At 43.0% G+C, this 25883-nt stretch overlaps 1 protein-coding gene across 5 annotated transcripts in view; it reads left to right on the top strand.

The window, feature by feature from the left end:
* Window positions 1-25347, top strand: part of CAPN9 (calpain 9) — a 28900-nt gene extending 3553 nt beyond the window's left edge. Inside the window, exons 3-22 of one of the 5 annotated variants that reach the window (XM_019281156.2) lie at window positions 1628-1697; window positions 2124-2242; window positions 2849-2982; window positions 3335-3503; window positions 4036-4119; window positions 4365-4450; window positions 6249-6326; window positions 9582-9742; window positions 10564-10721; window positions 11363-11571; window positions 12224-12260; window positions 13387-13467; window positions 13976-14033; window positions 14613-14677; window positions 17026-17094; window positions 18479-18557; window positions 19211-19327; window positions 20781-20839; window positions 23895-23992; window positions 24908-24991. In XM_019281156.2, coding sequence (XP_019136701.1) covers window positions 1628-1697; window positions 2124-2242; window positions 2849-2982; window positions 3335-3503; window positions 4036-4119; window positions 4365-4450; window positions 6249-6326; window positions 9582-9742; window positions 10564-10721; window positions 11363-11571; window positions 12224-12260; window positions 13387-13467; window positions 13976-14033; window positions 14613-14677; window positions 17026-17094; window positions 18479-18557; window positions 19211-19327; window positions 20781-20839; window positions 23895-23992; window position 24908 — 1932 coding nt within the window. In that variant the 3' untranslated portion in view covers window positions 24909-24991. Of the gene's footprint in view, window positions 1-1627; window positions 1698-2123; window positions 2243-2848; window positions 2983-3334; window positions 3504-4035; window positions 4120-4364; window positions 4451-6248; window positions 6327-9581; window positions 9743-10563; window positions 10722-11362; window positions 11572-12223; window positions 12261-13386; window positions 13468-13975; window positions 14034-14612; window positions 14678-17025; window positions 17099-18478; window positions 18558-19210; window positions 19328-20780; window positions 20840-21646 lie in introns of those variants that run through there. The other 4 variants (XM_019281153.2, XM_019281155.2, XM_010391563.3 and 1 more) reach the window with 4 other exon arrangements.
* Window positions 25348-25883: the final 536 nt, after the last annotated feature.

The raw sequence follows: 25883 nt of genomic DNA, 5'->3' as shown, positions 1-25883 counted from the left end.
ACATAGGAGGCTGAAAACATTTTTCCATATGTCTGATGTGGAGATGTGTGATGAACAATGAGTCATGAATCTAATGTTCAGGCCCATGTCAGTGGAAAGGTTTTTTATCTTGTCCCTTGCTCACACAAAGGGTTTCTTGGTGACAGCTAAATGCACTACTTGCAATGAGAATTACGTCTCCAGGCAGCAATGGTGCTAAAACAAAGTGTGTTGTTGAAGATCAGCTACTTTATCAGCCATTGCTATATCAATGTCTAAAGGCAATGAGCTGTGGTTTTATTGTTCATGCCCAGTGCCAGCAAGAAGGAGTGTATTTAACAAGCAGGCGGGCCAGGTAAGGAGGAGCTGCTGTTTGATTTCCCTTTGCTCCATTCTCTGGGGACATGCGGTAGCTCCTCCCCGGGGCACCTGTGGCTGAGGCACAACCTGGCCACCACCCCCGCCCCAGCAAAGGCAAATAAAACATATGCAAACCAGTTTCCTCCTGAATGTTGCCTCTGCAGGGGCAGCTTGGCAGCAGCAGTGCTGGTTCACTGAGGAGAGTGCCCTGGCTCCAGCAGTGGCCAGCAGCAGATACTTCAGCAGTGAGTGCAGGAAGCTGAACAAAACTGTCAATATTCTGTCTTATGGTCTAAGAAAATGCAGTGATATCAATGCAAAGCAACTCAATTTGATCTAGGCAAATGCAGGGATTAAATGACTGAATGTGCTCTTCTATTTCCACACTCCTCCCCCCCCGCCCTCGATTAATTTGTTTCATTTGCCACTTAGGCAGAAGGATCTGCTTCATGCCGTAGGGTCTGCAATAATGTGTCAGGGCAGACTGATTAACTGCAGGCATATTTTCCCAGTAATATATTAGATACTCTCCTCTCGCCTTTTCTATTCGGTTCAATCAATTACTTTCAATATACAGTTCATGGGAAAATGGAAAAGAGAAGAATTCCTGCCACATTTATTGGTTTGTCACTGTAATTTTTCTATGCATCCATGGTACTAGTAATTGAACTAAACCAGTTAAATGAATGCTTGAGAATTGCTGTAATGCCACCATGAGCACCAGTCCCTCTGACCACACAGGGGTGGGTAGTGTTAGCTCCTCCTAAAAATTAACAGGACTGAAAGCTGTCTTTGTTGTTTGCTTATTTGAGGAGGAAATGGTCTCATGGTTGTCAGACACTGTATGTTCCAGGTATGACATGCAAATAAATAAAAGGCTTAATAGTTCGGTTAAAAGTAAATTGCCAATTTTATTTTTTTCAGCCATTGGAGGAAAGCAAGCAAATAAAAAGCCCTGTTAACAGGGGCTGCGGCCTGACATCAATCTTCTGGATGAGTTTGTTCTATGATATCCTAACAATTGCCTACAGATGAATAAAGAATGCCAGCCTTTCATTAGCAGCCAACTAATTATGAAAAAATGAGGATAGTTGATTCTTTAATTGCTCTACACTGTAATTAATTAGCAAGGATTCCCCATCTCATTCTTTGTGGTGGCAACACTGCTGCAGGATAATATAGCTCATGTGGCACACAGGGTTTGTCAGCACTGGTGCAAGTCTGGTTCAGAGTGATGGTGATATTCTCCTGGCACATTCTAAGTAATTTCTCTGTCTCACTGTTGTAGGACATTGTCAAAGACCCCAAGTTTATCCTTAGCGGAGCCACCAGAACTGACATTTGTCAAGGGGATCTTGGTGAGTGATTCCCCTTGGGTGGATGTGTTCATGTCTACACACTGTGAGGAGCAGCAGGAATGTCCTCACACGAGGGGATGTTGTCCCTCCTGAGCTGGTGGGAGCAGTGAAGGTGGAGGTCCTGCCCAGGCTCATCTGGCCCACAGCTACTTCCTGGATAGCTCCTTCCCATCCATGCCAGGGACCATCTTGGTGCAGTGGGATTCAGGATCAGGGAAGGATCTCCACTCAAGGGCACTGTGAGCCCAAGGGACTCTTTTGTCTACCAGCACTTCCAGATGGAAGCACAGTCTGCCCTGGCCAGGCAGGGACACCCTTTCTGGGGACACGCAGGCTGTCTTTTGGATTTCAGGGGAAGTGGCAGCTAACTGTCATAACATCTCCTTCGGCCCCTTATTCTCCTCTTTTCCCCTTCTCAATCCACAGGTGACTGCTGGCTATTAGCAGCCATAGCTTCTCTCACACTGAATGAAAAAACACTAGCAAGAGTGGTGCCACTGGATCAAAATTTTGGGCCAGATTATGCTGGAATATTTCACTTCCAGGTAAGGTGAACATCTGTCACAGCATGAACACATCTCTGTCTTCACATTTCATGTTCTATTTTGCAGTGAGGTTGCCAATATTGCAGAGGAGACACTGAAAAAATATGGATTGTTGAGCTTACACTGTTGTTCGTGTTTTGAGAAACAAACTGGAGGGCTATGTCAGCCTCATACAGGCACAAACACAGCCACTCCTGTTCTGTGAACAGATACATGGCTTTAGAAATCATTTCACATTTTCCTGGGCACACAGACCTCACTTAGGGTATAATTCCTTAAAGGAGTTGAACTGGGATCTGTAACACCTGTGTGTCCTAAAGGAGTCTCGAATCATGTGGTGAACACTTGTGTAGCTACGTGAGTGACATTATCCAGACAAGGAGCTACAGTACAGGTCTACACATTTAGTCTTGGTGTTTTCTTAAGATAGATTACCCTTCCTAGAGAGCAGCCTTGTATGGCAGTACGGGAACAAATTATTTATATGTCTTCTAATCAAGCCTATGATTGTCACTAACTTGCAATTAGAAATGCTGGGACACCAGAATCCTGCTCTCGGGAAATGTCATGCTGTCAGCAAACTCATGCCCCATCCTTTCTAAACAGTTTTGGCAGCACAACGAGTGGCTGGATGTTGTGATTGATGACCGATTACCCACCTTCAAGGGCCGGCTGGTTTTCCTGCACTCAGCTGAACTCAATGAATTTTGGAGTGCCTTACTGGAAAAAGCCTATGCCAAGTAAGTCCCACTGCACATACATAATCTGCTATTGGTACATACATTATTCACAATTTGTTCATATGTTATTCACAGTCCTAGTGAGCAGCTTCTAGCATTTGCTGCTGCCCTTGCCAACTTGACAACTAGCACTAAAGAAAGAAAAGCCCCAGGCTTTAAGGATATGGAGAAACGGATTAATTAAAAATGCAACTAAAAAAAAAGCAGAATGACCCCAATACTCCTGCTTGGATATGCTCTGGGGTACTTCTTTTGACTTCAGTGTTATTGCTGCAATTCTACACGTGTGCGAGAAAGCTCTCAAACGCAGGTATCTTGAAAGCAATTCTCACAGTCAGCATGTGTTTTCCAGGTTGAATGGCAGCTACGAGTCTCTGAAGGGTGGCAGTACAATAGAGGCCATGGAGGATTTCACTGGGGGTATAGGAGAAATGTATGATGTTAAGGCGGCTCCTGACAATTTCTATGAAATCCTAGAAAAAGCCCTGAAAAGATGCTCAATGGTGGGCTGCTCTATTGATGTAAGTAAGAAATGTGGTCTCAATTTCTCAGTGCCCTCAGGCATCTTTGGGGTTCAATGTTTTCTGGTTTGAGTTTCACTTTTTCTCCTGATGAAGATTTGCTGCTTGCAAAGAGTAGTTAAATTCTTATTGAACTAGGCAGTGTGATACTCAGCTGGCTGATGGGACCCTTCACCACCATCACTGTCCATCAAAGTATTTTAACAAGAAATGAGACCATATCAACACCTAATCTCAGTCTGAGAGTTAAGAGTGGGGTCCTGGAAATGTAGATGGTGCTGAAACAAAATCACAGGGGCAGAGGAGGAATTCCACCCTGGAATTTTTGCTCTGGGTGAACAATGTTTAAAACCCCCCCTGTTGTTTCCTAAAAGGGCACCATTGCACCGTGGTTGAGCAGAAAGACAAGTTTCCTGTTTGTAGTACTGGTTAGCCACTGGTTAGCCTTGTTCTTGGAAGGGACCAGGTGGCACCTCTTGCCAATCTCACTGTGAGGAGAAAAATTAATTCACATTTTTTTCCCCTGTTCCAGACCAGCAGTGCTGCCGAGTCAGAAGCCCGAACCCCTTTTGGCCTTGTGAAAGGCCATGCTTACTCTGTGACTGGTATTGAGGAGGTACGTCAGCGACGCGGGGCAAGGAGACACCTGGGGAAAAGATAAGGGAGTGTCCCCTCAGTCTCAGGTGACAAGGGAAGTTATCCTGGGGAAGCTGTCCAAATTCCCATCCACCTTTTCCTCGCACATCTGCTGTGGCAGTCTGTGCCTTTTGCCCAGCTGTTAACGCCAGCCTCTGCACACTGGAGAAGCCTTGCTCCCTAGATCCCCACACTTGATATTTTCTCTATTTCCTTCTTCCCCAGGTGAGCTATCAGGGCCGGCAAGTGCAGCTCATAAGGATAAGGAACCCCTGGGGGCAGGTGGAGTGGAATGGCCCTTGGAGTGACAAGTGGGTGCACTGTCCTGTACACACCGGCCTCACAAAGGCCAAATCCCAGCTTCTGCTCCACAGCTAGCATCCTGCATCCCCAGCTGCTCCACAGGAAATTAAACCAGGAGTTTGCACATGCCTAACAGTATTACTGCCCTACAACATCTCTCCCTCAGCATATTCAAAGCAGCGCAATGCAGGGATGCTGTTGAAGTTGTTTAGCCTCCAAAACCTAGCACTAGCAGAAACCGTGCATTAATATAAATAAGTTAATTTTAATACACTCCCAATTGTAAACATTATACATTTGGAGTGATTTTTTTTGTTAAATTTTTGCGAGCCTGTTGCTGTAGTACTTGTAACACAACATCCATACTTTGTCCTACTACAGACAAACTGAAACTGATATTGTATTACCCCCTCTAAATAGCTTGTGTGTCTCTATTTATTTGTTTATTGTTTGGGGTTTCTAAGCACATCAGGAATAATGTATTAATGATAATGTATGACCATTAAATGAGACCCTCTCCATGTGATACCTGCTTAAAGTTGTGGAAGGACCCAAACTCACAACAGGATTGGCCTGAAAACTAGTCAGGGTTTACTACCAAAGGTAAACAAAGTGCAAACAATACAAAATTTTAAAAATTACATAATTAAAAAATCAACACTACATTCCTCTCCAGTATAAACTTTTGCACGTATTTTTGCACAGATGCATTGTTTCATTTTTGTTTCACCTTTTCTACTTCTATTTTTTTATTCACACAGATGCAGAGGAGAGGAACCATAACCTGCCTGACCCTTTAATATTGCTGAAACATGTAATCATTTGTAGGACTACTTTAAATTTCCCTATGCTTATCATGACTCAGAAGTAAATTAAATATGTCCACATCAGCTCAGATCCTTTGTTATCTTGAAGAAAAACATGGATAATTGACATGTATAATGAGTTCTTAAATCTGAAAAAGATGGAGAGATTATGATCAGGACAGGCATCTGGCAGTTTATGCTGTTCATCAAAAAGGCTGTCTCTGCAAAGCAGAGCTCTGACTCTGCACTCGGGAGGCTTTCTGGAACTTAAGATGCAGAGGGGCTTGCAGATCAATACAGGAGTCTGTATTAACATTCTGCAGTGGTTGCTGGAATTAAAAACCACAACACAAGGTGCCTGCTACTCCATAAGTTTATTATGTCAAATTGGAAATGCAGTAGGGCACTTCAGGTTTTCTGAAAAGCTTTATCAGTTTTTTGTTTGGTTTTGATATGCCACAGCTGTAGTTGATGAGGTGACTAAAAAGGAGGCAAAGACTTTACCTGGGGCCGCAGTTCCTCCACCAAATCTCTCTGTGTAGGGGAAGGAGCCTACTCAGTTCCCATTGACTCAATTTTGAAAAAAATCTGGCCCTAAATTAGCAACAAGTGTAAAAGAGAAGATGGTGCTACAGATGGAATACAGATTTAAGGAGAGGGTTGACTTACCAACATCTTGAGGTTTACCAATAGCCCTATTATATCCAACCCAAACACCTGAGAGCAGTCCCAATGTCAGTAACTCACATTAGGACCACTCTAGAGCAGCTTTGGGATCTTTGGCCTGGTGCTGCTTTCAGCTACATTAATTTGGTCTCTGTGACCATGAGTGCCAGCAGGATCAGGAAGCCTCTTGAAAGCATCTGTGTTTGTGTAAGCAGCACAAATAAAACACATATGAGAGAAGAACAGCCTGCTGTTATGTCCAGCCAGTCATTCTGAGCCAGGGAAAATTAATTGTCACATACCTGTCATAAAGCTTGGTTTTGTTTTCCTGCAGCTCTCCAGAGTGGCGCTCAGTCAGCCCATCGGAGCAGAGACGCCTGTCTCAGGCAGCACGGGATGATGGAGAGTTCTGGTAAGCCACAGGTTTTTAAAGTGTGTGACTCTGATCAGAAGTCAAGGTGCAAGTGGCCGAAACAAGCAACAAGGAAGAAGCCTCTGTGTGAGGAAATTCTCAGTTTCTGCCTAAGAGAGGGCCGGTAGAATGCTCACTTCGTTTTCTGTGTTTCATGCGTGCCCATATCTGTTTTAATAACAAAAGCCCTCTGAAATCAGCTTAGTTAATGGCATTGGTATATTTCAAATAGTATTTGAAATATATTTGTGTGTCTCCCATGAATGTAGCACCCTTTAAATCCTTCCCATGAACAAAGGCAGGATATACAGAAGGGAGCATTGTATGGCACTTGCATCAACTATGAAATGCCTTCAGGGTTGATGCTGGGCATGCACTGGAAGAGAGTGAGTCCTGAGAAGCAATACTACTAGTTGCATGAAGTAAAAGAGCACCAGGATATGTGTGAAATTGTGGAAAAATTGAAGAAAAAATGAAATGAAATGAAATGAAATGAGAAGGAAAAAAAAGAAACTAACATGGTGGAAATTGCTTTAGAAGTGTGATGTGTTCTTCATGCCAAATTAATGATCTCAGGCAGAGCAGATGGCTGGCTTGCACATGACCTCCCCCCCCCCCCCCATATCAACCATGCTGTGCTCTGGTGGCAATGTGTCTGGTCACATTTTCTCGGCCCAGATGCTCAACTCTTTTACACAGAGGTAAATCTAGAGAGGTATGCAATGGAGCTATTCCAGATTTTACCTGCAAGTTAAACCAAAGTTCAACTTCATGCCTGAGAAGTTATTTGAGATAGACAATGCAGCACTTTAAGTTACACAAAATTATTTATCCCAAATTTTCGTAACTGGAGGGAAGTAATTCCAGTGGCTGTTCCATTACTCTCTTTTTATATAGGATATTTTGAGTTGTTTTGCTATTGATGTTGCAAATGCTTTAGGACATTTCCAGTTTCTCCAAAAAGCTTTGTGTTTGTTTGGGTTTTGGGTTTGGTGGTTTTTTGTCTGGTTTTAGCCTGGCTACAGCTGGAGCTTATCTGATGAGTGTAAAGGAGACAAAGACTTCACATGGAACTCAAGTAATTCCAGCAAATATCTCAATACAGGGCCTGACCATGTGATGGAGGTAAAAGTCTGCAAGTAGGCATCAGATGAAGAGTGAAATTAATGAAAAAAATCTCTTTTTAGTCCCTTTTGTTCTTTGGACTTGTGAGAACTGAAAAAAATCTTCATGGTAACACGTTGAGGGCCTTCTGACCTCATTAACTACCCCAGAGATATTTTGCCTACTTACTAGCAGTTCAGACTGGTCTTGTCCAGGTGCTTGTAATAGATGCAAAGGGGCATCCTGTTGTTGGCTAAGAAACCAGCTTCTCACTCACCCTAGTGCCTTCCCTCCTAAAATCACAGGGTCAGTCTTCTTTCCCCTTCATAAGTACAAACGCAGAACAGCTCTAGGGAAATCAGAACAGGTGTTTTACCTCTTAGAAGTCAAATCTAATCTGTAAAGTGTAACCCCTTCCTCTGCTTTGCAGCACATTTCCAAAGAGCCCAAAATTGTTCAGTGTGGCCAGGAAACCAAGCCATTTAGAGAGAGATTTTGCTATGCTGCCCCTGCTTTAGTGTCCTGAGCCTCAGAGTGAAAATTAGCAGTGCCTAGGGCTAGCAATATCTGGGAATAGCCGACAAGAAAGGACAGAGCTCAGAAAAAAAAACTCTGCTGTTTCTTTCCACACCAAAACCAACTTGTAAAATGTCCCATAGCAAATGTAAATTAATACCACTACAGACATCTATCTGTGAGGAAGAAAATATCTATCTATGAGGAAGAAAAATGGAACTAGCTGTGTTGGATGAGGCACATGGGGGGCTAGCTGGGTCCTATCTGCCACTGCCACAGATAAACTTGCATCTTGTTTTTGCTTTTGCTCTCCTGCTACTCCCTTTTGTTGTTAGGCATCAGCCACAGGAGGAAAAGCATAGTTAAAGAAGCTTGTATTAGGGAGGAGATCAATTTCTGTGTGTTATTTCTATGGCTCGGGGGGTCGGGGGGGGCTCTTGCAGATAGCAATTCAGAGCAGAGAACGTATCTGGATGACAAATTGCTCTCACAAAGGCCTAATGCATCTGCTCTTTTACAGAGGGACATTCAGCCTACCAAGGCTACCCTCAGGCTTGGAGTAGATGTGCCTCTTGTCCTTGTGGTGTGCACCATGCAAGCTGCTGTCTCTTAGACGGCTTCTGTGCAGTTTCCTTGTGCACGGGGCTGCACCCAATGCCCAGTGGTGCATGGCTCTGGCTGTCCCTTCTCTTGGCTGTTTGCTGAATCCTGAACTGACTCCTTGGCCAATGGGACTATTGGTATTTTTTGTCCTTGTACTTGCTAGATAAAATCTCATGGCATATCTGCTTCTCTGTGTGCTGAGCAGGCTAGTTTCAACCAGCCCAGCCTAGCAGCTCAAAACTACCCATATTGTGGCATTTGCTCCCTCATTCCCATTGCCATGTACATGTCTCCACCTTGGGCGTAAGATATGTGCAGTGCAATCTGTGGGGCAGAGTAGCAGGCAGCAGTGTCTATGCTACCTTCAAGGGCAGGTTAGAGACATTTCTCAAGTCCAAACACACTTTATCGCTCATGTTTGGTGTATATTTTTCCTAGACCAAGGTCCCAATCACCCATAAGGGAGGGGAGGGTGAGCAGCTTGAGCCTAGGAACCTTAGCAGAGAGACAAATGTTACTTTAATTGCAGTGCAGACAAGTAATCATACCATGGTTTGACTAATCCATCAGCATGTGTCCCTGGTAGTGCTATCATTGTGGCTGACATTGAACACACAGGTGATTTATATGTTGACTTAGCTCCTGCACGTGCCAGACAATCCTTTGGTTGGGTATTTGGCAATGCAGATGCAGCCATTAAAGCCAGGATGGTGCTGGTGAAATAACACTTTCTACTGTAGGTTTTGTGCCTGTGGCACTTCTATTTAGTCTTATACTCAATTGTAACTGAATGAAAGAAAGGTGTAAGAGATGTCAGAATGAGATGCAGACAAAAAGGATGCTTGTGCTTTACACCACAGTGAGCGAAAGCTAGTTTCTCTCCTGCTGTACACTTCCATATATCCATGGTCACCAAAACTACTCTACATGAACTGGTGATCTGGCCCTGGGACTCTGGGAGATAAATACTTCTGCTAGGTATCCTTCACTAAAATGAATGGCTGCCTGTTCCTTACCACCTCTTTTGCTCAGGATGAAATTTGAAGACTTCAAAGTACATTTTGACAAAGTTGAGATCTGCAACCTGACTCCAGATGCCCTGGAAGACAGCACTGCCCACAAATGGGAAGTGACCATTCACCAGGGAAGCTGGGTCCGGGGTGCGACCGCAGGAGGATGTAGAAATTTCCTAGGTAAGTACATACAGTTTGAAAATGAGAAGCAGGCACTGAAGTCTTTATCCACCCTCGGCTATAGCTCTTCAGGGAGGAGCTCTGTAGCCAGAACAGTGGGTGCAGAACAGTTCAGCTGACAGGAACCAGCCAAAGGGACAAATGAGGAAACTCAAACCATGGGCTTTAAGAGTGCTGTACTTTAAAGATAAGGCTATTCTGTGACTGGCTTTTTTGAATGAACAAACCAGCAATGAACAAAGGGATAAATGCTCATATGGTCCCACTTGAGACTTTGTGGTAAAAGAGTTGCTTTTTTTGCTCTCAAGTTCATTGGATCTGATTATGCCTTAATGACATTTGCATGAGCAGGACTAGGTTCAAATAAGCCAGTTAAACTGCAGCAGCAAGTGTAAAATTAGACTAAAAGCCCAGCTTCGCCAACATATTTAGGTGCCTCTGAAGCTGTGCCATGGATCTGAACTGTGTTACTGCAGACTGGCACCAGCACTATGTGATCATTGTGGCTGTGTACTTTTAACAAAATTTCATCTGACAACTTCATTTAAACCATGGTAACTTAATAAGGTACCAGGTCTAAAATCTTTTCTACACGTTGTTCCATGAAGGACTTCGGGATTTGACTTATTTTTTGCAAAGCTTATTGGAAAGAAGTATAACAACTAATGGAAAAACTAAGTTTGCGTGAAACCTCAGCTTAATGGTCTTTTTTCAGTTTGTTGATTTTTTTTTTTTTTTTTTTTTTGGTGTTTTTTTTAGTAGTAGTAGTGATGGTTTATATTCTGAGTCAAGAAACTCTGTGGTGTTCTTTACATTGGCAGAGACTTTCTGGACAAATCCACAAATCAAGCTACATTTGACAGAGAAGGATGATGGACAAGATGACTGCACATTCATAGCAGCACTGATGCAAAAGGGTCGCCGTAAACTCAAGAAGCTTGGAGCTGAAATGCTGACCATTGGCTACTCTATTTATGAGGTACTCCTTGCTGCTACAGCACAGGAGCTGCACTATTGGTATTTGGAACTTTCTCAGGGTTTGTATCCCTGCCAGTCTTCATGTATTTTTATGGCCCTTGCTCTTAAAATAATCTTCTCAGTTGCATCAAGCCCCACGGAGGATGGAATCCTCTCAGAGGAGAATTTAAGACTCCCCACAGGGCCATGGATTCCTAGGACAGACCCCTCAGCCCCATGATTCTGTCACCCCCTGCCTGGCTCACAGAGAGGGAATGTTGCTTCTTCTGAGCATCCTGGGGCACATCACACACAGATGCCTGTTCCCAAGTGAGGCTGAAATTGGCAAATCTGTTGTCACTACTCTGTGACACCCCATCTGGGATGGTGGTGCTTAATGGCAGGGAATGTTTAAGTAGGAAGACAGTGTCCCAGAGTACTCTGAGACTGCCTTCTGGGTGGGAAGGGGCACTGGTAGTGGGTCTTTGCTATAAGGTGGGAGCTAAATTGCTATAAGCACCTGGGAGAGGGAATGAGAGTCAGGATCACAGCCTGGGGTGATGCTTGTGCCAGGCAGAATTTGGCTCTGTGATTAGGAAAGAGGTGAGTATGGCCTTCAGCCCACCCTGGACAGTGCAGCACTGCCTTTTTTTCCCCTCCTAGAGCCCTGGCAGAGATGGACACTTGGGCAAAGACTTCTTCAGGTACCACCCCTCCAAGGCCAGGAGCAAAACCTACATCAATTTAAGGGAAGTATCCCACCGATTCAAGCTGCCACCGGGTGATTACATTCTTATTCCAACCACGTTTGAGCCACACCAGGAGGCAGATTTCTGCCTGAGGATCTTCTCTGAGAAGAAGGCCATCACTGAGTAAGTCAGCAGCAAGATTTGGGCCCTCCTGTGCTCCCTTGCACATGGGGTTGTTGGCTGCTGGGGAGAGTGTGGCTGCCAGGCACTCAGCCCTACTGCAGAGCTCTGGCAAGGCAAACTCCTGATTGTTTGGGGGTTTTTTTGTATTTGCTCATTTTTGCTAAACCTGACTTTATTTTGAGAGGAGTTGAGAAGGTGGGGAAATAGGGTGTGCCGTGATGAATCTGCTGGAAGCTTGACAGGGAAGGGCTGCTAGCTGCCTGGCACTGTTAGGGACTCTGAATACAGCAGTGTTTGCTTCCTGTTTGTTTCCTCCCGAAGTTTGTCCAAAAGACAATTTTATGTTTAAAAAGGGTGCTGAGGCAAAAATGTGTTCACAATGAATAATGAATAAAGGATGAGTTGAATTCTTTAGCAGATGACATGCACAGCTATGTCCTCCCTAAATCCTGCCTAATGTCTGTTTTAAGGGCTTATACCAGAATTTAAACAGTGCAAAAGTCTGATTATTTTTAAAATTTTAGCTAAACATAACCCGTTAAGTAAAAAAACCTGTTTTATCATTCACCTGGAGAAAAGGTAATAAGCAAGCTTCCACCCCAAGCAGATGTTGAATACCTTCAGATACCAAATAAGGTTTTGTTTTCTCCAGGGATCTAGATGAAAACGTTGCCATTGATCTCCCTGAGGTAAGTCTACAGAGTTAAAATAGCAAGAGAATAGCTCAGCAGAAGCCGGCACACATTGCTTTTACTGTCTTTGGCTAAACCACGTTCATTTCACAGGAATGTTACACAATTGCCAGCTTTGTGTATGTCGCTGAAATGCTAAGCTCTGCTGAATATGGTAAAAGAGCTGTAACAATGAAAATCATAATTGTTAGGCTTCACATCCCCTTGAAGGCAGTCAGTGCCAGCCAGCACGAGTGTTGGGTGTCAGCCACCACGTGGGAAAGCACCACCCATTAGCACTGGGGTGCCACATGGCTGTTCACATCTTTTAAAATGTTATTTATCACAAAAAAATAAGAAGCAAGAGAATGTCTAATAGACCTACATTAATTTTGCGTACAAGTATCTTTATTTTACTTCTCAGTATCCACAGGACTTGAGAGGGAATGCTTACACATGCACATGCCTACTGAAATGATTGAATTCTTTTTGCTTTTGAATGGCTTGGTCTGCCTGCTGAGCACTAATTGCAGCTGGGTCTGAGTCAGCTCCTGTTTAAGTGTGTTTAAGTGTGTCGCTGGAAATAAGCTATTAATTGTGGTGTGCCTTTCCATGGAAACAAGCTAAGCCAAGATCTCATTTATCCCTCTTTAATAAAATTCTTCTCCAGGGTCCAGCTAACAAGGACATCTTCATTTCTGAGATCTCAGGGCCATGTTCTGTAGCAAAATAAATCTGTGCTGGGTAATATGCTGAAGTGCAGCCACCTCTGGCTGGTGCTCTCAAGAAGCACCAGGGGTCCCAGGATGATGCCACAGGAGGGAACTCAATAGAGCTGTGGCTGTTGGAAGTGCAGGGAAACAGAATGGTGCAGGGTGGGATGAGAGGTGTTTTCCAGGATGGCTGCTCTTGTTTTTTACCAAGGCAATGGCACACTACACACTTGTCCAGGTGAAGGAAATGAGAGGGTGAGACTCCCCTCAGACAGAGAGATGGCTGGGAGGCCTCTGATCTGGCACAGTTCAGGAGCATGTGTACCCTTAATTTAAGATATACAGTGGTCCGGGGTGCACAGAGGGGCTGTTTGCAGGAGAAGTGTCATGTTTTACAATTCTTATAAGGACTTGTGTGGTTGGTGTTGCAGCCTCTACACCCAACCCCAAGCCCACAAGAAACTGAAGAAGAAAAGCAGTTCCGGGCACTGTTTGAGCAGATTTCAGGAAAGGTGAGTGCAAAACACTTTGGGTCAGAGCAAGATGTAGAAAGAGGGGAAACACTTCTGCTCCCACCCAGGGCCACGTGAAACAAACCCAACGTATTTTGGGAGTACGTTTAGTTGTAGTGTGTTGTTTGGGCACCAGATGTCACCATGCCTTATGGCTCGATGGATAAGGGTGCAGTCCCTTGTGAGCAAGCAGAAGGACCAAAGCTAGAGCTCAAGCTCTGAAGGAGCCTACCTGGTATAATGTTCAGCTGCAGTTGATTTTTCTTTGAATCAACAGCTCCCGCTTGAGATGTCCTTCAGACAGACTTATGCACAGCAGCACTCCTGTATTTTTCCAGCCCTTTAGTTTTCAGCCTTTTCTGGGTTTTGTATGATTCTCTTTTGCTGAGTTGCAATAGAGTACAGATGAGTGATGTTTGTGTTTTCTGAGGTTTTTGGTATGTCTGATTACAGAAACATTCAAGTAACAGATGCTTCCCTTTTTTTTTTTTTTTTTTTTTCCCTGCAGGACATGGAGATATCTGCAGAAGAACTTGAATATGTTCTGAATTCTGTATTAAAAAAAAGTAAGTGCTGACAGCTTCCAAGTTAAGGGCTGTATAGCACTTTATAAAAGCTGCCATTAAATTAATTTACCTATAGAAAATTAAAGGCTGTCTTACGACCCCCACCTAGTGTCCTTGAGCCAGCCAGGGCAGAGCCAGGAAAGCATTTGGTCCATGGTCTAACCACAAGCTTGCCCTGCCTCCAGCATGATCCATGTCAGCTCAGTGAGGCCAGCTCCCTATTGCACTACCACTCTGCGGTGGAGAGACTGGCACTAGGCTGGGACTTTAAAGACCTGGATGTAGCTCATGATCCTGCTACAGGCCCTTTGTACAGTGGGAAACCTGACACTCTCTGAACCTCATCTCCTGATTTACAAAGCAAAGACAGTATTTCTGGTCATGTCTCCAGTAAATGCCTCTTCTGTCTGGACTGAGACTTCTCTGTAGTGAGAGCTGCCTTCATCTTCCAGTGCATGGGTCCTCCCACAATGAGAACTAAGAGTCAGCTATCTCTATTCATGAATCCTGTTTTCTACTTTCAGTTTATAAAAGACAGCTTTGCCCAATGATTTCTTTCCTATTGTTGTTCTTTTTCAGCAAAGAACATAAAATTCAAGAACTTAAGTCTCATTTCATGCCGAAATATCATTTCTCTTATGGATGTATCCTTTCAAATAAGTGCTTGTGAGGCTAAATGAAGAATGAGTATAGTTGTCCATAACATTATATGTTGTAGATGACAGAGATGGATTTGGTAATGTCATGGCAGATCACTACCCAAAGGAAACAAAAAGACATGACCGTTTTATCCTGATCTTTATTTTAGAAATTTAGAGTTAGGAGTTTCAAGACAAACTGTTTTCTATTGCAGACTTACAGGCAGATGCTTTAATGCTGAGCACATTTAGAAGGAAATCTCAAGCTACTTCTGTATAGAACCGTGCATTTTTCAAGCTGTGGTTTATTTGAAGGAGACCTAGAAGACAAAGCTCCAGAGAAGTCTGTTGTCTGGAGAGCTAAACTCACCAGACAGAGTTGTACATGCAAGTTATGGGTCAGAAATTAGAGATCAGCAGTGGTGAAAATTGCTGATATCAAAGCTCTTTTTTGACAATCAGTTTAAAAACTGGAAAATCTGGTCTTTCAGCTAGTTCCTGGGACTCCAGGAAACAGACATGTGGGTGAGAGTTGTCTGTCCAAATTTAGGCATTTGTGGTGTAGGCGTCTACATCTAAGCTAGATTTCTAGACTTCCTTTGTAGATAGTGAAAGGGGTGGTGTGATTAATTGTTCTGGATGTACCTAACTGAGGCATGCTAAATGACTGCTCAGACATCAAGTGAGGTGAATCACAGCTCTGGTGATTCTTTCCCACCAGATTTGTCCTTTGCAGAGTTCTGGTCCCTGCTGAGTTTGCTTAGCATGGCTTCTCCTTGGGTAGAGCTGGTTTTGCAATATGCTTTCCCAATAAACAGTTTTGTTACACATGAGACAAAACAGTGCTACCAAGGCAAGTATCTAATGTTTGGTTTATGTCTTGCTTGTTCAGCTGAGATGTTCTTGTCTTTTGCTTTTGTTACTCCAGTCCATGACAGAGGTAGCATTCACTCGAACACTTCTAAGAGAAAATCAAAACAGTCAAAATTTTATCCTGTTAAAGCTAGTTCGTAATACTAAAATTCTGTGCAGATTAGTCACCCTGCACATGCAATGAGAAACGGGGGACCAGTCCTAAATTTCCTCACTTAAAAATCAAGCCTCCGCAGGGAGGCTGGTCCATGTTCACATCTCATCCTTACATGGTATTGGCACAGACCCAGGGCCTGCACTTGACCCTGGAGCATGTCAGCCATTCCAGATTTACTATTTAGGACACAACTAAATAGTTTCCATGATTTGCAATGCTTCCAAGCAAATCCCTGCATAGTTTTGAATAAATGGGGAGACATCTCTTCCTCTGCTTTGGAAGCACAAGGAAAGCAGACACAATCATCCCACTCTGGACATGCTGTTTGGAGCACAATGGAGGAGCAAAACCATAAAAATGCAAACCCAAGTCAATCCTGGCATAGTCTCCTCTGTGTCACATGCCATTGAAATCCCTGGCAATGGTCACTATGTGGTGGTGAGGAACAGGGACTGAGTTCTACGTGACCCTGGGAAGAAGAACCTGGCTGGGTAAAAAAACTCTCTGCGGAAGTGAGAATGTCCTTGGGATCTGTGGGTGCCCTCAATAATATCACCAGCGTAGGTGCTCAAATAACAGCCGGCATTAGCTAGAACCCGCTTGACATGTGTTGACCTCTGTGAATGCTCGCTGAGCCAGTGTCCATCTGAGCAAGGGCTTTGTCCTGGCATGATGGAAAAGGGAAGGGGAATGGGCCGTTCCTTATTTAGTATTTCAGAGCAGGTGCCTCATCCTGGAAGTGAGCTGTGCTTGGGGGACATCAGTAACTCAGTGAAATAATTCCTTCACTTCAGGCAGAGGGAAGGCCAGGCAGATCTAATCACTGCCTCCTAGAACTGCTATCCAGGCATTTATTTCAGACCATAAGGACCAGATTTTGCCAGTCTCACCCCACTACTCCCATTAATTTTTGGTTGCGCCATTGTAACAGAGTCAGGTGTCTAGATAAAAATACTGAATAGCACATTGGTTGACTAACTCCTTTGGGTACAGTGGCAATTTGTTTTAATCGGGTAATTTAATCCTCTGAATAATTTATATCCCATTTACATCCAAAACTGTTCTTGACTTAGAATAATCTGTCTTTCTTCCTCGTGTAGAGCCTGAATGCTCAGCTGTGTTTTTATATCACATAATGTTCCTCCAGTATCACAGCCATGACTGTAACTGCTGGAGCTCTACCTCATGAGGAATCCCGATGCCAGTTTCACCAGCACCATAGGCTTTCCAGTCAACGTTTTCTGCTTAAAGAGCTACTCTGATAAGTTCAGACTGAATTTGGACTTTCACATAACAAGTCCTTTTCCTTAGTTCATATTACCAGACCAGCGGCAATGGGAAACTGGAATTCAGTGAGTTCAAAATTTTCTGGGACAAAATGAAGAAATGGATAGTAGGTGACATTATCCATTGCAATTTTTCTTCCATTTCATTAGCTACTTCCTGAACAGTTTATTAGGTATATGCAGACAAAAATGGAGACCGGAGTGTGTTCAAGCCATGAATTCTAACACAAAACAAATGTTTTAAAAGCATGGGGTTTGTTTTGGATAGTCAAAGACATTCTTAGCTTTCCATGATGCTAAACCATAATGGTTTTCTGGAAATAACTGAGATTTTTGTAAGCTAATCAACTGTGTTTGGGATAAAGAATGCAATGGGCACTAATAAGCAAGCCAATCAAAAGGAAACTTAAGGAGTTTCCATAACTGCAGTTGTAGAGAAGAAGAAAGTGATGATTCATGACGAGTAGGAAATAATAATTTCCTAAGTCACTGCATTTTCATTACTGATCTCTCAGGAGTCAACTGTACTGAAGTCTGGGAAAGTGTTGATTCTAATTTTAAACACATTTCCCTGCCACTGTATATGGTATTAAGAATAAGTAGGCTTGCAGAATCAATCACAGACTGAATATTCAAATAAAAGACATTATAATTGTTTCCTTATGGCCATTAATAGGTTTTTCTGAATTCGTGCCTCACCAAAGCATTCAAAATATGCACTTCTTTGCTTCTTGTCTAGCCCATCAGAAATGGCCAACACTTTTTCTGAGTACTAATGCCACATCTCTTTTAACAAAGGACACACTGTGTTTTTACAAGGGCCTTGAGAAATCCTTGTATCCTGTAGGAAGATTTGCACATGTATTTGCTGAAAAATTTTAAGCTGAGTGTGATGACAGCTCTAAATAACTCATATTCCAAAGCTCAATGAAAGGATGGAATTTAACTCCAGCTTAAAAATTGCTTAATATATAGGTCAAAATTCAAACTGTTTGACCGGTTCTCTTGGTTGTACCATGAATGTGGCTATTCATATCTTTTATACTTAGAAGCAAATGAGTATATTTGTGACAGTATTAACGTCATGTTAAATAGTTTGTCTCTAGTGTTCAGAACTACGGAGAAAAACATAAAAGGAGATTAAGAGAATGTGTCAGTTAAGAGTTAGAAGAGAACAATCAATCCTTTCCAGTTAAAAGAACTTCTTTAAAAATAATGAAATTTTTAAAGAAGAGCAACTCATTATTTTTTAATGCTTGGATTTGGCAGTACTTGTTTAAGTCACAAAAACCTGTTCATATGACAAAGAGAACTGGGACCAAGATTTGCTTCTCTATTATAAAATCAGACTGGATCTAGACCAAAGTCTTGTCAGTTCTCTTAAATGCTTCTACTATGTAGTTGGAGATAAACACCTTGCCTTGCTATGCCCTATCTGTGCTCCCTTTCATATCCCAGTACTGAGCTTTCTGTGTGCTCCTTTCATAACAGAGTATCTTTCTTCAATTTGACTTTGATAAATCTGGCTCCATGTCCTCTTATGAGCTTCGTGGTGCTCTTAAAGCTGCAGGTAAGGCAAGCCCTGCATTTTATCCGGTAAACCTGTCGGGCAGATCAGCCTGGGTGAAGAGGACAATCAATCACACGGGCCAGGTGCTCTGGAACAGAGAAGAGGTCTAAACCCCAGCGAGAACCTGGACACATTGAGTAGGCTAATTTTGCCCCAGGTACCCCCAGTCCTGAAGGGCAGTCAGTCAGAGCAATCTCTGTATTTTAGTGAGCTCTGTTAAACTCAACAGGGCTGCACTTGTGCAGGGTTGGACCCTGAAACAAACCGCTTCAGAGTCCATCTTCATTCAAGGGTTGAAGGAATAGTGAGTAAGCTGTTATGAAGATCAATCACTGCATTAGTATTTCAGCACAAATTATTTTTATTAAAGCAGACAGTTTTGCAGAAATCCCTCCAAATTTCAAGAATAGCGAATGGTCTCTCATACATCACAGTGTGCATGCACTAGAAACTGCAGTGCCTGAAAAATTTCTTGTTCAGAGTTTGTTATTCATTGCAAACTTGAGGATCTTTGTGGTTAGATCTCTTTCTGGACAGATGTGTGCCACAGAGTATCTTCCCATTAAGTGGTTTTCAAGATTAGTTAATAGAGATCTTTAGATTCCCGCTGACCTGTGAGGTTGCTCACTTCTTCTCTGTGTGTCTTTGGGAAGGATACCAACTCAACAATTACCTGCTGCAACTGATTGTCCTCCGATACTCTGATGAGCAGTTCCAGATTGAATTTGATGATTTTCTGAACTGCCTAATTCGCCTAGAGAATGCAAGTCGTGAGTATCTATTACTTTTTTCTTCTTTTCCTTTTTACATCTCGAGTTCTTTTTACTCAGAGTGTGAATTGAGATGCAGGAGAGCGTGTATTCTTGTTTGGACTTAGTTGTTTATTATATCTTATCAGTAACACAGCTGCACAGAGTGTGCCTCTTTGTTGGAAGGGTGGAAAATGGCCGTGAGTTTTCACTTCCAAGCTTTTTTAAAGTCTAAATTAACCAATTATGACATGCTAAGTAATATGTTTTTACTTACAATCCAATTACTAACTTTTCGTGTCCCGCAGTGCGGAACTTTTGACCCAATAGCATAAAACCTAGATTTGTGAAGAAGGAGGAGAAAGAAGAAGACATAAATCCACCATAATCCTCCATATTGTTACACTTATGCATAATTATATCCCAAAAACCTAAATTCTCTAAACCCAGGGTTCCAACAAGTATCTTCTTCCTCTGGAATTTCATCCCCTTTGAAAAAGAAGTTGTTCTGCTTTTGGCTGTTGAGCGTGTTGTACAAGATCTGAGATCGAGTACAAGGCTAGCAGAAAGGAGTTGTGTTTAGCATTTGCATTTAGGATTTTCTCCTGTAAAGGGAAAAATGTTCTGCTGCTAATGGAAAATTTCCCCATGTGGATAGAGCTTGCTGCATAAACTCTGCAGCAATGTTGAAGGTATGTGAAGAATGCTGGTGAAGTCCGTGTTGTAACCCTTCTTGTGGCTCACCCAGGAGCTTAATTTGGGATCACATAAGTTCAAGGTTCAAATATTACTTGTGCCTCATGGAAAGAGAAAATTGGCACACGCTTGGGCAGGTATCTCCCTTTATGTAACATGCTCACTTTTGGCTTCAGATGTGGTTCCCTGTACATCAAGGCACCGAAGGTCTCAGTTCAATTCTGGTAGAGGGTCACTCTTGTTACAAAGCAGCAGTAGTAGAGATAGGTTAAATGGCTGGATAAATGCTGAAATGATCATAAGTGTACCTCCAAATTCAAATAAAACCTAATTCACTCTATGAGAAGAAAAATCAACTTCCTTCACTGATTTCTTTTTTTGTTTTGTTCTTCTCTTTACTTTCTGGTTTGAATGTAGTAATAGAATTATTAAACTTCTGAGAGATAAAAGTTAAATAAGGTAAAAAAGAAATGCAAATTGCTTGGCTTGGTTTCAGAGTATCCTCCAAATCTGACTGTTTAGCACATTCAGGACACTTCTTCCAGACAAGTCCTGAAGTGAGACTTGCATAAAGGCCTTAAGTGAGCAAGACATTTCCTCTTGCATGGACTTTGCTTTGTCAGAGGAGCTACCACCACCAAGCAATCCTAAGCAATCTGCCTTTGTGCCAGGCCTTCCCTCTCCTTGGCATGGCCGCTTGTCATTGTGGGATGGAGAGCTCGTGTATGAATATGAATGAGGTGTATTTATAGCACTGGTGTCCTGTTTTTCATTTCAGGAGTATTCCAAGCACTGAGTGCGAAAAACAAGGAGTTCATTAACCTGAATATAGGCGAGGTATGAGCACAGATTCATAAAAACTGACAAAATGATGGGGTTTCTCTAGAGCTTTGTCCTCTTGTAAGAACTGGAGTATTTCTGCATGATACTTCAGGTGTCTGTGAGAGTGCAGGGGGGTATCTGCCATAGGTTCCACCACGGCTGGAATTTTACAGCCCACTACAGCCCACGCACTGATTAAATCTCCTCCACGCCATTTCCTTCCTTCCTTCCTTGCCCTGTGGCATATTGACAACTTCCCATGCCCCTTTCTAGCTTCTCTGGTTTTTTTCCCTCCTTGGGCACCAGGTTTCAGTGGGGAAAGAGGAAGGAGCAGATGGGGATGGGGGGGTCTTTCACACTCCCTGAACCCCCCCAGGAATTCAGATTAGCCTCATCTGTGCATGTCTATCATTTGCTTCTCACACTGCTCAGCACAGGTTTCTTATTTTCTTGTTCTCTCTTTGTCTCCCTGTTGCTGTGAGCTGTCTCTCATTTCACTAAGCCAAAGCTTCCTGGGGTGAGGCACAATGAAGTCCCAGGCAAAAGAAATGTGGGAACCCATGTGGGCTGCTGGGATGCAAATAAAGTAACTGCTGATTCCAGCATCTAGTGCTTGGAGAGCTTTGCCTTATTCCTTCCTGCTGGCTGAGGTCTCTCCTTAATGACAGGATGTAAAAGCCAAGTGAGCAAAGGTCCTTTTCCCTTCATGGGGTCAATTCAGAGCAAAGCACTGCTTTGGAACAGCTCCATTTGGGGAAAGACATGGGGAGGGAGAACGGCCTGAAATGCTTTATTGTAAAGTTGATCTTTTTCTGATACTAGTTTATCAACCTGGCAATGAACATCTGAAGAAGTCTGATTTGGATGCCAGGAGTTTCTTGCAACTTTGCTGCCGAGACTTTTGCCCCAAGAGCTGAGGTCCCCTTCACATGCAAACTTCACCAGATTTCATGTAGAGGAACATGCATGCTGCCCACCCTTTCTGTTCTCCAGCCCTGTGGATCAGTTCAAGTGTTAGATCACGTGGTTTTGGTTTTGGTTTTGGTAGAGCCTGATACTGGATTTGGGACTGAGCATTTGGATGGGGCACACATGCCTCTTAAGCACGCTGAAACTGATCTTCCTGAGTGACCACAGGTTTTTATTAAACAGGATTGTATTTAGTTTCAGCACAGCACAGACTATAGTGATTAAAATTCTTTATTGCTGCTTGGCTACCGATTAGTATAAGGTGCTTTTGAAAATACAAGGTTGCATAAAACTTGTTCAGTTTGAAATTTATTTCCAGGTATAATGTGTGGCTACATGACAAGTACCCTGTCACAGCCACATGAATTGCAGTCTGGTGAACTGTGGACAAAGAAAGGCTAGGGAATCTATGGGTGAAAATTCACTTCTTAATAGTTGTGACAGAGGTCCCAGGTCCAGGGTTCCTTAGAAGGATGCTTAAGCAAAGATTTGACATTCATCACAGATATACTTACGGAAAAAATATTGCATCTCCCCTTTTCTTAGTCCTTCCTCTGCTACCAACAAAGTTCCTCTGCTTCACACTTTGCTGCGTAGCCAAAGAGTGCCTATAGGCCCATCTCTGCAGAGTTGCACACAATTTGTCATCATCTTCAGAGAAACACGTGGTCTCTGAGACAGTGAGCTCCTGTGTGAGGATGTTTTACTCCAGACCATCCGAGATTGTGTCCCACACCAACCATGCTCCAGAAGAATAACTATAATCGGTTTAAAATAACTAAATGTTACTAAATTGGTATGGTCCTGATCTCTGCAGCTATTGCTATTTTGCATGTGACTTATACAGTATTATTCATGTGATGTGGGTAGCCAATGCTGACTTAAAAAATAACAGTAATAGCAGCTGGGGACTTAAGATGTCTTCATAGGATTTGTTTCCATGATTATCCTCATAACTTATGTCTATTTTATAATGAATCAACTGTCTGGATTTGTTTTCTAAAACCTTTCTTGCAGTGAAACAGATGGCCCTAGACTAGCCTTGCATTCCCTGCTGTCCAGGATCACTGAGATAGACAGGATTTTGTTTTCTCTAGATTTAGACCTAATGAGCAATTCAGAAAGGAAAATCAAGCTGCAATAAAGGTGAAGCTCAAACAATGAAAAAACATAGAGATCATGGTGTTTAAAATAGCAACTTTCTTTTCTTCTAGCAGTTATAATCTTGTAACTATGCAGAAAATACTCTGGAGCTAGCTAGAAGCTGAGCAAAAGCTGATGGTCGCAGTATTTGATTAACTGAAGTACTCAGCCCCATGAGGTGTATTGATTTTCAGATGTGCTGATGTATGTATGCCCTTTTACAGCACCAGAGACATCTGTCTAAATTTGTGAAAGTTTGGATTAAAATCTAGACTGTCCTATAAACATTCAGCTGCATACTTGAAACAAACAAAAAACCCCCAAATCACAGATCCTTAACTAGTTTACTGTACAAGCTTAGATGTGGATATTTGTTGTAATATACCATTGTTCACAAGTTATGCAGAGGAAAAGAGATGTCTCAGTACCTGGCATTACCAGTGTAGCTTTCTGTTCCTCTCCAAAGAGCTGATACTGTCTTGAGAAGTCAGGATTGCTATATGAAAATGGTAAATAAAGATGGGAGCAATGAGGTACAGGCAAAAATCTCCTCTGCTTTTGAACCAAAATTCACGCATTTAAGAAAAAACACCCTGGGGAGTTTTCTGCCCACTCGGAGCAGTTGCCCGCTGTACCACAAGGAGCTTGAGAGATTACATCTGAGTTCTTTAGGGATCAGCCTCTTTCTTGGCCAGCCAGCTCTCTGCAGAGAGCCCAGTCCCAGTTCTGCCATGGGACTGACACAGCACCCACAACCACAGCAGAGGGCACATAAGGGAGTTCAGCACAAGAGAACTTGTAGGTACAACCAGGCTGGTCCATGGCCACTCAGACTCTGTTGCAGCACAGTCCCTGTCTCACCACTTTGGCTGTAAGGATATTACAGATGCCAGTGCTGAAAGCCTTGCCAGCATCAAGGGGAAAAACAGTAATTGCTCCCCCTTGTCCTGTGTGCTAGACCATTTCCTTCCTGCACTGGAGCAAGACCCACCTTAAAAAGGGAAGAGTAACTTTGGCAGTAAGTGCATCTGAAGATGGAGGATTATATAATCCCTGGTAAGGTGGGGTTTTTTTGTGTCCTGTTACGCTGTTTTGTGTGAGTGACTGAGTGGGAGAGTGAGACGTTTGATTTCACAGCCCCACCTGAACACAATCATCCTTCTCAGCACTGCACCCACCTGCTGTTGGAGCAGGAGGGCAACTCTGCCCAGAAGGAGGAGTCTGGGCTTGCTGGTCTTCTTTTTTTTTTTAATCAAGGATCTTGAACCTAAAGCTAGATCTTGCTGTCTTCTCTGATGTGAGATGAGATGAGATGAGATGCAGGTATGTTTGGCCCTGTACCCCATTGCAGGATCTATGGCCAATCCCTTACAGTGCTCTCAAAGCTGTGAGAGGTACATTCCCTAATGTGTTGCACACAGACCTTGTTAGCAAGAATGGCTCATGCTGGGAAGCCCTGCCTGTCTGCTAATAGCAATATTAATGGGGAACACGAGAGTCATTTTTCATAATTTTATAAGTGGAAAAAACTAAGAATCACTTAGATACAGGGCTGCTTTCCCACTACCTCATAGAATGAAAAATCTCACTCTAAACCTGCTGCTAAAGCCTCAGGTTAGATGTTAGCAGGGGCTGCTGCCCTGGAGCTGATTGTCTCTCCTCTGCTCCCCTGTGTCCTCTCAGCCACCTCAACACCCCAAGAGTTTGGGCAGTGCTCCAAGACACGGCACATTTCTGATTTTAAAGGAACAACATCAACTCAAGGCATAAGCCTTTTGAGAGGGTAGTCATTCACCCTAACCACCATGATGGCAATGGCATTTTCCTGCCCTGAAGTAGGTTTGCTTCCCAGCCTGTTGCTGAGGCCAGAAGGGACATAGATAGTGAAAACTACCATGAAAAACTGCCTCAAAAAAGTAAAGAAACTGAAAAACAGTGAAATTGCATTCTGCTTTTTCTCCATACAAACAGAGACAGAAACCATCAGTAAACATCGTGGGCACAAGGGTGGTCAGAAGCATCCCACACTTCTTCAGAAAGCTTCCAAGGAGTGGCTCAGCAATGCTGCATCTTCATTTTGGTTTGGGGGTTTTTTTTTGATGGATGTTATGGGTTTGTTTGTTTGTTTGTGGCATTTTGGGTTTTGTTACAGACCTATTTTAAGCCCCACTAGGTCTTTTGGGAGCCTGCAAACTCGTGTGTCAGCACAACCGGTGCACGAGGCATTGTGGGGGGAGCGAGGGGGAAAGAAAAAAGTGAAATCTGGCCATCCCACTGCTGGCAAATCCTCCATGCCAGGTGCTGTGGCATCAGGTAGGAGAAATGCTAGAAGTGATGTGGTAGTTCACCCCATTTATAACAGTTGTGGTTGCTTCCAGTCATGAAAATTAAATATTTGTGGATAGATATGAGTTATCTAAATAATTTTCATTTGAACTGAATTACCTCTCCACTATCCCCAACCTCCTCCCTGAAACATGTGAGTCTTTGTTCTTTTTGACTTGTGGCAGTGTACATTTTGGAAGCACATCAGAGTGCTGAGGGCAGTTTGCAATGTTCCCAGTAAGGCTGGAACTTCAGCATTTTAAAAATTAATTATAAATACTTGCTGATTGAGGTAAACATACAAGATATCAGCAATTGCCAGCAACTATCTTTTGCACATCAGGCACTTATAAGGGCCTCTTATAAATTGTTCTCCTAAAATCTCTTCTTTTCATCCTTTGCCCTTTGCATGACTCCTCAAGGGAAGTGAGCTCCACTGAGCAGGATTTGGCCTCCTGGGCAGCCTGGATACCTCTTTGAGTATTATCCACAGAGGCAGAGGACTCAAACAGGGCAAAGATAGCAGCAGGCATTAGACACATGCCTGTTCTTTTTCTGGCCCAAGGAATATATAGCCACAACTCTTCATTGCCATTTTTTTTCTTTTTTTTTATTTAAAAGG

The sequence above is a fragment of the Corvus cornix genome, chromosome 3 (assembly GCF_000738735.6).
Source record: "Corvus cornix cornix isolate S_Up_H32 chromosome 3, ASM73873v5, whole genome shotgun sequence".
In the NCBI taxonomy this organism is placed as follows: Eukaryota; Metazoa; Chordata; class Aves; order Passeriformes; family Corvidae; genus Corvus; species Corvus cornix.
Note: the sequence above shows the minus strand (reverse complement) of the source record. Positions and strands in the feature narration are given on the sequence as shown.